The 13,651-nt window shown below is 41.6% G+C and overlaps 1 protein-coding gene across 1 annotated transcript in view; it reads right to left on the reverse strand.

Moving 5' to 3' along the window:
- Positions 1–13,651, reverse strand: part of disp3 (dispatched RND transporter family member 3) — a gene marked incomplete at both ends in the record, with an annotated part of 44,307 nt that overhangs the window by 19,429 nt on the left and 11,227 nt on the right. The window contains 5 exons of the mRNA XM_084323095.1: positions 10,699–10,825; positions 10,918–11,105; positions 11,774–11,904; positions 12,417–12,586; positions 13,430–13,566. Of these exons, the coding sequence (XP_084179221.1) occupies positions 10,699–10,825; positions 10,918–11,105; positions 11,774–11,904; positions 12,417–12,586; positions 13,430–13,566 (753 nt within the window). The remainder of the gene's footprint in view (positions 1–10,698; positions 10,826–10,917; positions 11,106–11,773; positions 11,905–12,416; positions 12,587–13,429; positions 13,567–13,651) is intronic.

Raw genomic sequence — 13,651 nt, forward strand, 5'->3', positions numbered from 1 at the left:
TGTTCAGAGAGTAGAGTTAGACCTAGCTTAGAGACGTCTTCAGAGAGAGTAGAGTTAGACCTAGCTTAGAGATGTGTTCAGAGAGAGTAGAGTTAGACCTAGCTTAGAGATGTGTTCAGAGAGAGTAGAGTTAGACCTAGCTTAGAGATGTGTTCAGAGAGAGTAGAGTTAGACCTAGCTTAGAGATGTTTCAAGTTTCAAGTTTCTTTAATAGTTGTCATACAGAAGTACAGAATACTTTTGTACAAAATGCTTCTTACTGTTGCGCTCCAGAGACTGTGCATGACAAGATAAGTATGAAATAAAAACATAGTAAAAATTAGAAGTAAAAAAAAGAGGTCACAGTGTTCAGTTTAGACATATGTACAATGTTCGTAGACGTAGTTACCATACAATATACAATACTGTGCAGTGTACTAATATACAATACTATATAGTGCAAGGCATAAATGGACGAGGTGCAGTTTAGGTACAATTCACAGTAGGTGTACGAGTTGTAGTGCAAATCCTTTATCAATAAATATAAAGTGTAAGTGTGTTTGTGTGATCTAAAGTGTGGAGAGTGGGTGCTGCAGTGTGTTGTTTGTTTGAGTGAGTGTGTGCGTGTGGGTGTGTGTGCTGTGTGCATTTGATGGTTGTTGCATAGTGATTATTGTTCGTTTAGCGATTATTGTTCGTTTAGCAGCCTGATGGCCTGGGGATAGAAGCTCCTTCTGAGTCTTTCTGTGCTCGCCATAAGACTCCGGTATCGCTTGCCTGACGGCAGCAGTTCAAAGAGGCAGTTGTTCGGGTGGCTCGAGTCCTTAATAATTCTCTTAGCCTTCCCCTTGCACCGCTTGTTGTAAATGTTCTGGAGGGTGGGAAGCCCCCCTCTAATTGTGCGTTCGGCTGAACGTGTCACTCTTTGTAGTCTGCTACGGTCTTGTGCAGTGCTATTCCCAAACCAGGAGGTGATGTTGCCGGTCAGGATGCTCTCTATTGTACATGAGTAGAAGTTCCTAAGGATCTTCTGACTGACTTGGAACTTCCTTAGGCGCCTGAGGAAGTAGAGGCGTTGTCGTGCCTTCTTCACAACACTGTCAATGTGTGTGGTCCATGTCAAGTCCTCGGATATGTGGGCTCCGAGGTACTTGAAACTGTTCACTCTCTCAACTGGTGCCCCGTCGATGCTGAGGGGGCTGTAGTCCTTGACCCCCGACCTCCTGAAGTCCACAATCATCTCTTTTGTTTTGCTGACGTTCAGGGAGAGGCAGTTCTCCTGACACCACTGTGACAGGTTCTCTACCTCTTCCAGGTAGGCCCTTTCGTCGTTGGCAGAGATCAGGCCCACCACTACTGTGTCATCAGCAAATTTGATGATGGTGTTGTTGTTCCGCTGTGCTACGCAGTCATGTGTGTACAGGGAGTAGAGGAGGGGGCTCAGAACACAGCCCTGGGGGGCCCCTATGTTGAGCGTGATGGATGAGGAGGTGCAGTTGCCGGCTCTTACCACCTGGGGTCTGCCCGTCAGGAAGTCCAGGACCCACTGGCACAGGTCATAGTTCAAGCCCAGGTCCCTGAGCTTGGCTATGAGTTTGGAGGGGACTATGGTATTGAATGCTGAGCTGTAGTCGATGAACAGCATTCTCACATAGTTCCCCTGCCTCTTGTCCAGATGTGATGCTGCTGTGTGCAGCACATGGGCTATGGCGTCCTCCGTGGACCTGTTGGGGCGATATGCAAATTGCAGAGGGTCCAGGTTGATGGTTAGTAGAGATGTGTTCAGAGAGTAGAGTTAGACCTAGCTTAGAGATGTGTTCAGAGTACAGTTAGACCTAGCTTAGAGATGTGTTCAGAGAGAGTAGAGTTAGACCTAGCTTAGAGATGTGTTCAGAGAGAGTAGAGTTAGACCTAGCTTAGAGACGTCTTCAGAGAGAGTAGAGTTAGACCTAGCTTAGAGATGTGTTCAGAGAGTAGAGTTAGACCTAGCTTAGAGATGTGTTCAGAGAGAGTAGAGTTAGACCTAGCTTAGAGATGTGTTCAGAGAGAGTAGAGTTAGACCTAGCTTAGAGATGTGTTCAGAGAGTAGAGTTAGACCTAGCTTAGAGATGTGTTCAGAGAGAGTAGAGTTAGACAAGCTTAGAGATGTGTTCAGAGAGAGTAGAGTTAGACCTAGCTTAGAGATGTGTTCAGAGAGAGTAGAGTTAGACCTAGCTTAGAGATGTGTTCAGAGAGAGTAGAGTTAGACTTAGCTTAGAGATGTGTTCAGAGAGTAGAGTTAGACCTAGCTTAGAGATGTGTTCAGAGAGAGTAGAGTTAGACCTAGCTTAGAGATGTGTTCAGAGAGTAGAGTTAGACCTAGCTTAGAGACGTCTTCAGAGAGAGTAGAGTTAGACCTAGCTTAGAGATGTGTTCAGAGAGAGTAGAGTTAGACCTAGCTTAGAGATGTGTTCAGAGAGAGTAGAGTTAGACCTAGCTTAGAGATGTGTTCAGAGAGTTAGACCTAGCTTAGAGATGTGTTCAGAGAAAGTAGAGTTAGACCTAGCTTAGACACTTATTCAGAGAGAGTAGAGTTAGACCTAGCTTAGAGATGTGTTCAGAGAGAGTAGAGTTAGACCTAGCTTACAGATGTGTTCAGAGAGAGTAGAGTTAGACCTAGCTTAGAGATGTGTTCAGAGAGAGTAGAGTTAGACCTAGCTTAGAGATGTGTTCAGAGAGAGTAGAGTTAGACCTAGCTTAGAGATGTGTTCAGAGCGAGTAGAGTTAGACCTAGCTTAGAGATGTGTTCAGAGAGTAGAGTTAGACCTAGCTTAGAGATGTGTTCAGAGAGAGTAGAGTTAGACCTAGCTTAGAGATGTGTTCAGAGAGAGTAGAGTTAGACCTAGCTTAGAGATGTGTTCAGAGAGAGTAGTTAGACCTAGCTTAGAGATGTGTTCAGAGAGAGTAGAGTTAGACCTAGCTTAGAGATGTCTTCAGAGAGTAGAGTTAGACCTAGCTTAGAGATGTGTTCAGAGCGAGTAGAGTTAGACCTAGCTTAGTAACTTATTCAGAGAGAGTAGAGTTAGACCTAGCTTAGAGACTTATTCAGAGAGAGTAGAGTTAGACCTAGCTTAGAGATGTGTTCAGAGAGAGTAGAGTTAGACCTAGCTTAGAGATGTGTTCAGAGAGTAGAGTTAGACCTAGCTTAGAGATGTGTTCAGAGAGTAGAGTTAGACCTAGCTTAGAGACGTGTTCAGTGAGTAGAGTTAGACCTAGCTTAGAGATGTGTTCAGAGAGAGTAGAGTTAGACCTAGCTTAGAGACGTCTTCAGACAGAGTAGAGTTAGACCTAGCTTAGAGATGTGTTCAGAGAGTAGAGTTAGACCTAGCTTAGAGATGTGTTCAGAGAGAGTAGAGTTAGACCTAGCTTAGAGATTTGTTCAGAGAGAGTAGAGTTAGACCTAGCTTAGAGATGTGTTCAGAGAGAGTAGAGTTAGACCTAGCTTAGAGATGTGTTCAGAGAGAGTAGAGTTAGACCTAGCTTAGAGATGTGTTCAGAGAGTAGAGTTAGACCTAGCTTAGAAACGTCTTCAGAGAGAGTAGAGTTAGACCTAGCTTAGAGATGTGTTCAGAGAGAGTAGAGTTAGACCTAGCTTAGAGATGTGTTCAGAGATAGTAGAGTTAGACCTAGCTTAGATATGTGTTCAGAGATAGTAGAGTTAGACCTAGCTTAGAGATGTGTTCAGATAGAGTAGAGTTAGACCTAGCTTAGAGATGTGTTCAGAGAGTCGAGTTAGACCTAGCTTAGAGATGTGTTCAGAGATAGTAGAGTTAGACCTAGCTTAGAGATGTGTTCAGAGAGAGTAGTTAGACCTAGCTTAGAGATGTGTTCAGAGAGAGTAGAGTTAGACCTAGCTTAGAGACGTCTTCAGAGAGAGTAGAGTTAGACCTAGCTTAGAGATGTGTTCAGAGAGAGTAGAGTTAGACCTAGCTTAGAGATGTGTTCAGAGAGAGTAGAGTTAGACCTAGCTTAGAGATGTGTTCAGAGATAGTAGAGTTAGACCTAGCTTAGAGATGTGTTCAGAGAGAGTAGAGTTAGACCTAGCTTAGAGATGTGTTCAGAGAGAGTAGAGTTAGACCTAGCTTAGAGATGTGTTCAGAGAGTAGAGTTAGACCTAGCTTAGAGATGTGTTCAGAGAGAGTAGAGTTAGACCTAGCTTAGAGATGTGTTCAGAGAGTAGAGTTAGACCTAGCTTAGAGATGTATTCAGAGAGAGTAGAGTTAGACCTAGCTTAGAGATGTGTTCAGAGAGTAGAGTTAGACCTAGCTTAGAGATGTGTTCAGAGAGTAGAGTTAGACCTAGCTTAGAGATGTGTTCATAGAGAGTAGAGTTAGACCTAGCTTAGAGACGTCTTCAGAGAGAGTAGAGTTAGACCTAGCTTAGAGATGTGTTCAGAGAGTAGAGTTAGACCTAGCTTAGAGATGTGTTCAGAGAGAGTAGAGTTAGACCTAGCTTAGAGATGTGTTCAGAGCGAGTAGAGTTAGACCTAGCTTAGAGATGTGTTCAGAGAGTAGAGTTAGACCTAGCTTAGAGATGTGTTCAGAGATAGTAGAGTTAGACCTAGCTTAGAGATGTGTTCAGAGAGAGTAGTTAGACCTAGCTTAGAGATGTGTTCAGAGAGAGTAGAGTTAGACCTAGCTTAGAGACGTCTTCAGAGAGAGTAGAGTTAGACCTAGCTTAGAGATGTGTTCAGAGAGAGTAGAGTTAGACCTAGCTTAGAGATGTGTTCAGAGATAGTAGAGTTAGACCTAGCTTAGAGATGTGTTCAGAGAGTAGAGTTAGACCTAGCTTAGAGATGTGTTCAGAGAGTAGAGTTAGACCTAGCTTAGAGATGTGTTCAGAGAGAGTAGAGTTAGACCTAGCTTAGAGATTTGTTCAGAGAGAGTAGAGTTAGACCTAGCTTAGAGATGTGTTCAGAGAGAGTAGAGTTAGACCTAGCTTAGAGATGTGTTCAGAGAGAGTAGAGTTAGACCTAGCTTAGAGATGTGTTCAGAGAGTAGAGTTAGACCTAGCTTAGAGATGTGTTCAGAGAGTAGAGTTAGACCTAGCTTAGAAACGTCTTCAGAGAGAGTAGAGTTAGACCTAGCTTAGAGATGTGTTCAGAGAGAGTAGAGTTAGACCTAGCTTAGAGATGTGTTCAGAGATAGTAGAGTTAGACCTAGCTTAGATATGTGTTCAGAGATAGTAGAGTTAGACCTAGCTTAGAGATGTGTTCAGATAGAGTAGAGTTAGACCTAGCTTAGAGATGTGTTCAGAGAGTCGAGTTAGACCTAGCTTAGAGATGTGTTCAGAGATAGTAGAGTTAGACCTAGCTTAGAGATGTGTTCAGAGAGAGTAGTTAGACCTAGCTTAGAGATGTGTTCAGAGAGAGTAGAGTTAGACCTAGCTTAGAGACGTCTTCAGAGAGAGTAGAGTTAGACCTAGCTTAGAGATGTGTTCAGAGAGAGTAGAGTTAGACCTAGCTTAGAGATGTGTTCAGAGAGAGTAGAGTTAGACCTAGCTTAGAGATGTGTTCAGAGATAGTAGAGTTAGACCTAGCTTAGAGATGTGTTCAGAGAGAGTAGAGTTAGACCTAGCTTAGAGATGTGTTCAGAGAGAGTAGAGTTAGACCTAGCTTAGAGATGTGTTCAGAGAGTAGAGTTAGACCTAGCTTAGAGATGTGTTCAGAGAGAGTAGAGTTAGACCTAGCTTAGAGATGTGTTCAGAGAGTAGAGTTAGACCTAGCTTAGAGATGTATTCAGAGAGAGTAGAGTTAGACCTAGCTTAGAGATGTGTTCAGAGAGTAGAGTTAGACCTAGCTTAGAGATGTGTTCAGAGAGTAGAGTTAGACCTAGCTTAGAGATGTGTTCATAGAGAGTAGAGTTAGACCTAGCTTAGAGACGTCTTCAGAGAGAGTAGAGTTAGACCTAGCTTAGAGATGTGTTCAGAGAGTAGAGTTAGACCTAGCTTAGAGATGTGTTCAGAGAGAGTAGAGTTAGACCTAGCTTAGAGATGTGTTCAGAGCGAGTAGAGTTAGACCTAGCTTAGAGATGTGTTCAGAGAGTAGAGTTAGACCTAGCTTAGAGATGTGTTCAGAGATAGTAGAGTTAGACCTAGCTTAGAGATGTGTTCAGAGAGAGTAGTTAGACCTAGCTTAGAGATGTGTTCAGAGAGAGTAGAGTTAGACCTAGCTTAGAGACGTCTTCAGAGAGAGTAGAGTTAGACCTAGCTTAGAGATGTGTTCAGAGAGAGTAGAGTTAGACCTAGCTTAGAGATGTGTTCAGAGATAGTAGAGTTAGACCTAGCTTAGAGATGTGTTCAGAGAGAGTAGAGTTAGACCTAGCTTAGAGATGTGTTCAGAGAGAGTAGAGTTAGACCTAGCTTAGAGATGTGTTCAGAGAGTAGAGTTAGACCTAGCTTAGAGATGTGTTCAGAGAGTAGAGTTAGACCTAGCTTAGAGATGTGTTCAGAGAGAGTAGAGTTAGACCTAAGTTAGAGAGCCTAGCTTAGAGATGTGTTCAGAGAGAGTAGAGTTAGACCTAGCTTAGAGATGTGTTCAGGAGAGTAGAAGTTAGACCTAGCTAGAGATGTGTTCAGAGTAGAGTTAGACCTAGCTTAGGAGATGTGTTCAGAGAGAGTAGAGTTAGACCTAGCTTAGAGATGTGTTCAGAGATAGTAGAGTTAGACCTAGCTTAGAGACTGTGTTCAGAGAGAGTAGAGTTAGACCTAGCTTAGAGACGTCTTCAGAGAGTAGAGTTAGACCTAGCTTAGAGATGTGTTCAGAGAGTAGAGTTAGACCTAGCTTAGAGATGTGTTCAGAGAGAGTAGAGTTTAGACCTAGCTTAGAGATGTGTTCAGAGAGAGTAGAGTTAGACCTAGCTTAGAGATGTGTTCAGAGAGTAGAGTTAGACCTAGCTTAGAGATGTGTTCAGAGAGAGTAGAGTTAGACCTAGCTTAGAGATGTGTTCAGAGAGAGTAGAGTTAGACCTAGCTTAGAGATGTGTTCAGAGATAGTAGAGTTAGACCTAGCTTAGAGATGTGTTCAGAGAGAGTAGAGTTAGACCTAGCTTAGAGATGTGTTCAGAGAGAGTAGAGTTAGACCTAGCTTAGAGATGTGTTCAGAGAGTAGAGTTAGACCTAGCTTAGAGATGTGTTCAGAGAGAGTAGAGTTTAGACCTAGCTTAGAGACGTCTTCAGAGAGAGTAGAGTTAGACCTAGCTTAGAGATGTGTTCAGAGAGAGTAGAGTTAGACCTAGCTTAGAGATGTGTTTCAGAGAGTAGAGTTAGACCTAGCTTAGAGATGTGTTCAGAGAGAGTAGAGTTAGACCTAGCTTAGAGATGTGTTCAGAGAGTAGAGTTAGACCTAGCTTAGAGATGTGTTCAGAGAGAGTAGAGTTAGACCTAGCTTAGAGATGTGTTCAGAGAGAGTAGAGTTAGACCTAGCTTAGAGACTTATTCAGAGAGAGTAGAGTTAGACCTAGCTTAGAGATGTGTTCAGAGAGAGTAGAGTTAGACCTAGCTTAGAGATGTGTTCAGAGAGTAGAGTTAGACCTAGCTTAGAGATGTGTTCAGAGAGAGTAGAGTTAGACCTAGCTTAGAGACTTATTCAGAGAGAGTAGAGTTAGACCTAGCTTAGAGATGTGTTCAAGAGAGTAGAGTTAGACCTAGCTTAGAGATGTGTTCAGAGAGTAAAGTTAGACCTAGCTTAGAGATGTGTTCAGAGAGAGTAGAGTTAGACCTAGCCTAGAGACTTATTCAGAGAGAGTAGAGTTAGACCTAGCTTAGAGATGTGTTCAGAGAGAGTAGAGTTAGACCTAGCTTAGAGACTTATTCAGAGAGAGTAGAGTTAGACCTAGCTTAGAGGGGAGGTAGACTTAGTCTAGAGAGAGTGTCAGAGTAGGTTAGACCTAGCTTAGAGATGTGTTCAGAGAGTTAGAGTTAGACCTAGCTTAGAGATGTGTTCAGAGAGTAGAGTTAGACCTAGCTTAGAGATGTGTTCAGAGAGTAGAGTTAGACCTAGCTTAGAGATGTGTTCAGAGATAGTAGAGTTAGACCTAGCTTAGAGATGTGTTCAGAGAGTAGAGTTAGACCTAGCTTAGATATGTGTTCAGAGAGAGTAGAGTTAGACCTAGCTTAGAGATGTGTTCAGAGAGTAGAGTTAGACCTAGCTTAGAGATGTGTTCAGAGAGTAGAGTTAGACCTAGCTTAGAGATGTGTTCAGAGAGAGTAGAGTTAGACCTAGCTTAGAGACTTATTCAGAGAGAGTAGAGTTAGACCTAGCTTAGAGACGTCTTCAGAGAGAGTAGAGTTAGACCTAGCTTAGAGATGTGTTCAGAGAGAGTAGAGTTAGACCTAGCTTAGAGATGTGTTCAGAGAGTAGAGTTAGACCTAGCTTAGAGATGTGTTCAGAGAGAGTAGAGTTAGACCTAGCTTAGATACGTGTTCAGAGAGAGTAGAGTTAGACCTAGCTTAGAGATGTGTTCAGAGAGAGTAGAGTTAGACCTAGCTTAGAGATGTGTTCAGAGAGAGTAGAGTTAGACCTAGCTTAGAGACTTATTCAGAGCGAGTAGAGTTAGACCTAGCTTAGAGATGTGTTCAGAGAGTAGAGTTAGACCTAGCTTAGAGATGTGTTCAGAGATAGTAGAGTTAGACCTAGCTTAGAGATGTGTTCAGAGAGAGTAGAGTTAGACCTAGCTTAGAGATGTGTTCAGAGAGAGTAGAGTTAGACCTAGCTTAGAGACTTATTCAGAGAGAGTAGAGTTAGACCTAGCTTAGAGACGTCTTCAGAGAGAGTAGAGTTAGACCTAGCTTAGAGACTTATTCAGAGAGAGTAGAGTTAGACCTAGCTTAGAGACGTCTTCAGAGAGAGTAGAGTTAGACCTAGCTTAGAGACTTATTCAGAGAGAGTAGAGTTAGACCTAGCTTAGAGACGTCTTCAGAGAGAGTAGAGTTAGACCTAGCTTAGAGACATCTTCAGAGAGAGTAGAGTTAGACCTAGCTTAGAGATGTGTTCAGAGAGAGTAGAGTTAGACCTAGCTTAGAGACTTATTCAGAGAGAGTAGAGTTAGACCTAGCTTAGAGATGTGTTCAGAGAGAGTAGAGTTAGACCTAGCTTAGAGACTTATTCAGAGACAGTAGAGTTAGACCTAGCTTAGAGATGTGTTCAGAGAGAGTAGAGTTAGACCTAGCTTAGAGACTTATTCAGAGAGAGTAGAGTTAGACCTAGCTTAGAGATGTGTTCAGAGAGAGTAGAGTTAGACCTAGCTTAGAGACTTATTCAGAGAGAGTAGAGTTAGACCTAGCTTAGAGACGTCTTCAGAGAGAGTAGAGGTAGACCTAGCTTAGAGATGTGTTCAGAGAGAGTAGAGTTAGACCTAGCTTAGAGATGTGTTCAGAGAGTAGAGTTAGACCTAGCTTAGAGATGTGTTCAGAGAGAGTAGAGTTAGACCTAGCTTAGAGATGTGTTCAGAGAGTAGAGTTAGACCTAGCTTAGAGACTTATTCAGAGCGAGTAGAGTTAGACCTAGCTTAGAGATGTGTTCAGAGAGAGTAGAGTTAGACCTAGCTTAGAGATGTGTTCAGAGAGAGTAGAGTTAGACCTAGCTTAGAGACTTATTCAGAGAGAGTAGAGTTAGACCTAGCTTAGAGACGTCTTCAGAGAGAGTAGAGTTAGACCTAGCTTAGAGACTTATTCAGAGAGAGTAGAGATAGACCTAGCTTAGAGACGTCTTCAGAGAGAGTAGAGTTAGACCTAGCTTAGAGACTTATTCAGAGAGAGTAGAGTTAGACCTAGCTTAGAGACGTCTTCAGAGAGAGTAGAGACGTCTTCAGAGAGAGTAGAGTTAGACCTAGCTTAGAGACGTCTTCAGAGAGAGTAGAGTTAGACCTAGCTTAGAGATGTGTTCAGAGAGAGTAGAGTTAGACCTAGCTTAGAGACTTATTCAGAGAGAGTAGAGTTAGACCTAGCTTAGAGATGTGTTCAGAGAGAGTAGAGTTAGACCTAGCTTAGAGACTTATTCAGAGAGAGTAGAGTTAGACCTAGCCTAGAGATGTGTTCAGAGAGAGTAGAGTTAGACCTAGCTTAGAGATGTGTTCAGAGAGAGTAGAGTTAGACCTAGCTTAGAGACGTCTTCAGAGAGAGTAGAGTTAGACCTAGCTTAGAGACGTCTTCAGAGAGAGTAGAGTTAGACCTAGCTTACAGATGTGTTCAGAGAGAGTAGAGTTAGACCTAGCTTAGAGACTTATTCAGAGAGAGTAGAGTTAGACCTAGCTTAGAGATGTGTTCAGAGAGTAGAGTTAGACCTAGCTTAGAGATGTGTTCAGAGAGTAGAGTTAGACCTAGCTTAGAGATGTGTTCAGAGAGAGTAGAGTTAGACCTAGCTTAGAGACTTATTCAGAGAGAGTAGAGTTAGACCTAGCTTAGAGATGTGTTCAGAGAGAGTAGAGTTAGACCTAGCTTAGAGATGTGTTCAGAGAGAGTAGAGTTAGACCTAGCTTAGAGACGTCTTCAGAGAGAGTAGAGTTAGACCTAGCTTAGAGACTTATTCAGAGAGAGTAGAGTTAGACCTAGCTTAGAGATGTGTTCAGAGAGAGTAGAGTTAGACCTAGCTTAGAGATGTGTTCAGAGAGAGTAGAGTTAGACAGAGCTTAGAGACACATTTTGAAATCAGAAGTTGTCCTTGGTGTTCGTTCTGTTTGTTACCTGAGGGTAGACACTGGGCTCCTCCCGGCTTCACAAGTTGTTTATTAGCACTAATGGCTTTACAGATTTTGCACAGATGCCCCATTTCCTGGAAAATATCAAAGTCTGGATCCAATATAACGCTGCCCTTTTGAGAGAATTACAGAGCGGATCAATACCAGTAAAATGCGTTATTGTATTGATGTTGGATGGTGTTATACTGACAAAAGTGCCTCTCACCATATCTCCGATGACATGGTTGTCCAGTCGTTGGGTTCGGTTGACCCCCAGGATTCCAAACACCACAAACACCATAGCCCCGGTGTCGACCAGAGGACGCACCGCTGGCCGACCACACACACCCCCGCTGCAGGGGTTGAAGCCAAAGGTTTTGGACAAAGGTTTGGTTTTGGGCGGCAAAGGGGAATCTTTGAAAAAGGAGACACACAGAGAATGCGTCTTCAGACACTTTCAGCACAGACACACACACAGACACACAGACACACAGTTGTCTAGACGGTATTGCACTACCACAGGACCTAGCATGTCCTACCATGCTCTGTAAATAACTCATGTACATATACCGATATGCCCTACTTTGTTTACTTGTTTTATTGCACAATGTCGTTCTATTGGATTCTTATTATATATTACTATTGTATTATGCACATTGTTGCGGGCAAGCCCCCCCGCATTTCATTGTATACTTGTATGCTGTGACAAATAAAACTCTTGACTTGACTTGACTAGTATCTACAGATATGTAAAAGGATTATGTGCAGGTATGTAAAGACAGATGTGGATAGATATATACGGTAAGAATAAATATATATATACGGTATATACAGTATTATTGTACATGCTAATAATGTAGGTATATAGAAGGATTATATGCATGTATATTCAGACAGATATGGATATAATCCGGTAAATATAAATATATAAATGTCCATAGGGCATATACAACACTATTGTACATGCTATCATACAGAGTAATATGGATAGACTATAGTATGAGGTAGGTAGTCAAGATTATTATGAAATTTTAAATAATTAATGATGTGTTTTGGGCTTTGTGCTGTTGGTTCTTGCCTACCACTGGGGAGAGGAGCGTAAAAAGTCCCGTGCGTCGGTCCATCGGGCCCTGAGCCCAACCCACAGCCCGGCGGTGCCACGCACACTCTGCTGGGATGAGGGCTCAGGTGGTGCTGGGAGAAGAACAGCCTCCTGAGAGGTAAGACACAGAACCTCATTATCAGCTTGACAATTCACAGGTCGACTGACTTCATTTTCTACTCAACTTGATCTCTCGTCTCTCTCTCTCCATAGATATATATAGACTAGAGGACTCACCTACGCTGCTGGCCAACGGAGACCGACATTGCCACATGGCGGCCATCTTGCTACAGGGTAGCACGCCCACTCATATGAATGTCTATAGCGCATGTACTATTGAAATAACGATATCTTGCAAAATTTTCAACCGTTTGGTTTGTTAAAAACGTCAGAGATGCAGTTATCATACTGCATACTTATAATGGACTTTCATATGAAATTAATATTTTTTTAATAAAAAATTCTTCCAAGCAAGAATCATAGCCACGTTAATAATTTTCAGCGAGTTAAGAGTATTTTTGTTTGTGCAGATCGCTCACCTTAAAGCAGTAGTTAACTGTAGCAAGATGGCTGCCGGTGAACCATCTAGTCTTTCTATATATCATGTCTCTTTCTCCCCTCACCTGCTGCGCTGCTGCGGAGATGATGCCGCGTAGAAGGCGAACTCCGACGTCCATCCGTGGCGCGGCTCGCACTCGTGCGAGGTGATCATCCAGCTGGGGAAGGGCCGGCGCACGCGGGACACGCACACCGTCATGCGGATGCTGTAGTTGCCGTGAGGTTGATTATAAGCCTATTCAGAATTTTAGGTAAGGGATATGTATAGATATATATATAGTATCTACAGATTTTACAGAAAATTATTATATGCAGGTATGTACAGACAGATGTGGATAGATACATATACGGTAAGAATAAATATATATATATACGCTATTTACAGCATTAATGTCATACAGAGTTATATGGGTTATGTGCAGGTGTATAAGTAGGTATATAGAATCATTATATGCAAGTATATTCAGACAGATATATATAATGCTGTAAATATAAATAATAATAATAATAATAATAATAATAATAATAATAATAATAATAATAATAATAATAATAATAATAATAATAATAATAATAATAATAATAATAATAATAATAATAATAATAATAATAATAATATAATAATAATAATAATAATAATAATAATAATAATAATAATAATAATAATAATAATAATAATAATAATAATAATAATAATAATAATAATAATAATAATAATAATACACTTTATTTGTATAGCACCTTTCATAGATGAATTACAGCCCAAAGTGCTTCACAGCAGTGATGTAGACACAAAATAGACATAGGCATAAAATGAGCATAAAATTATTGACAGGAAAATGAGCAGAGAATTGATATTAAAACCTCCTAGAACATTTTTAATAGATTTCTGTCATTAAAGTCTATGAAAAATTTATTAATTAATGAATACATTTAAAAAAAAAATTAAAAGAAATTAAAGATTGTAATAGCTACATTTCTGTCAATCTATAAAATTGTTTTATATACAGATTGTAATATACTTCTTATTGATTATGATAGATTTCTGACATGGTTTATTTGATCATTATTTCCTAACCTGAAAGGACAGCACGTCTCCATGGCTGGTGCTGAGGGGTGTCCAGGGGACAGGAACGCTGCCATTAAGGGAGAAGCGATACAGGGTGCTGGAAGCTCCCAGGTCCAACTTGGAGATGTACACCGTCAGCAGAGGCCCTGAAGGGAAAGCAACAGCTCAGTGTTCCAAATGAACGCGTTCAAACGTCGCTCAACCCTGAAAAATGATCCGTGGTGGAATCCT

Source organism: Notolepis coatsorum (genome assembly GCF_963971535.1).
Source record: "Notolepis coatsorum genome assembly, chromosome: 10".
NCBI classification, from domain to species: domain Eukaryota; kingdom Metazoa; phylum Chordata; class Actinopteri; order Aulopiformes; family Paralepididae; genus Notolepis; species Notolepis coatsorum.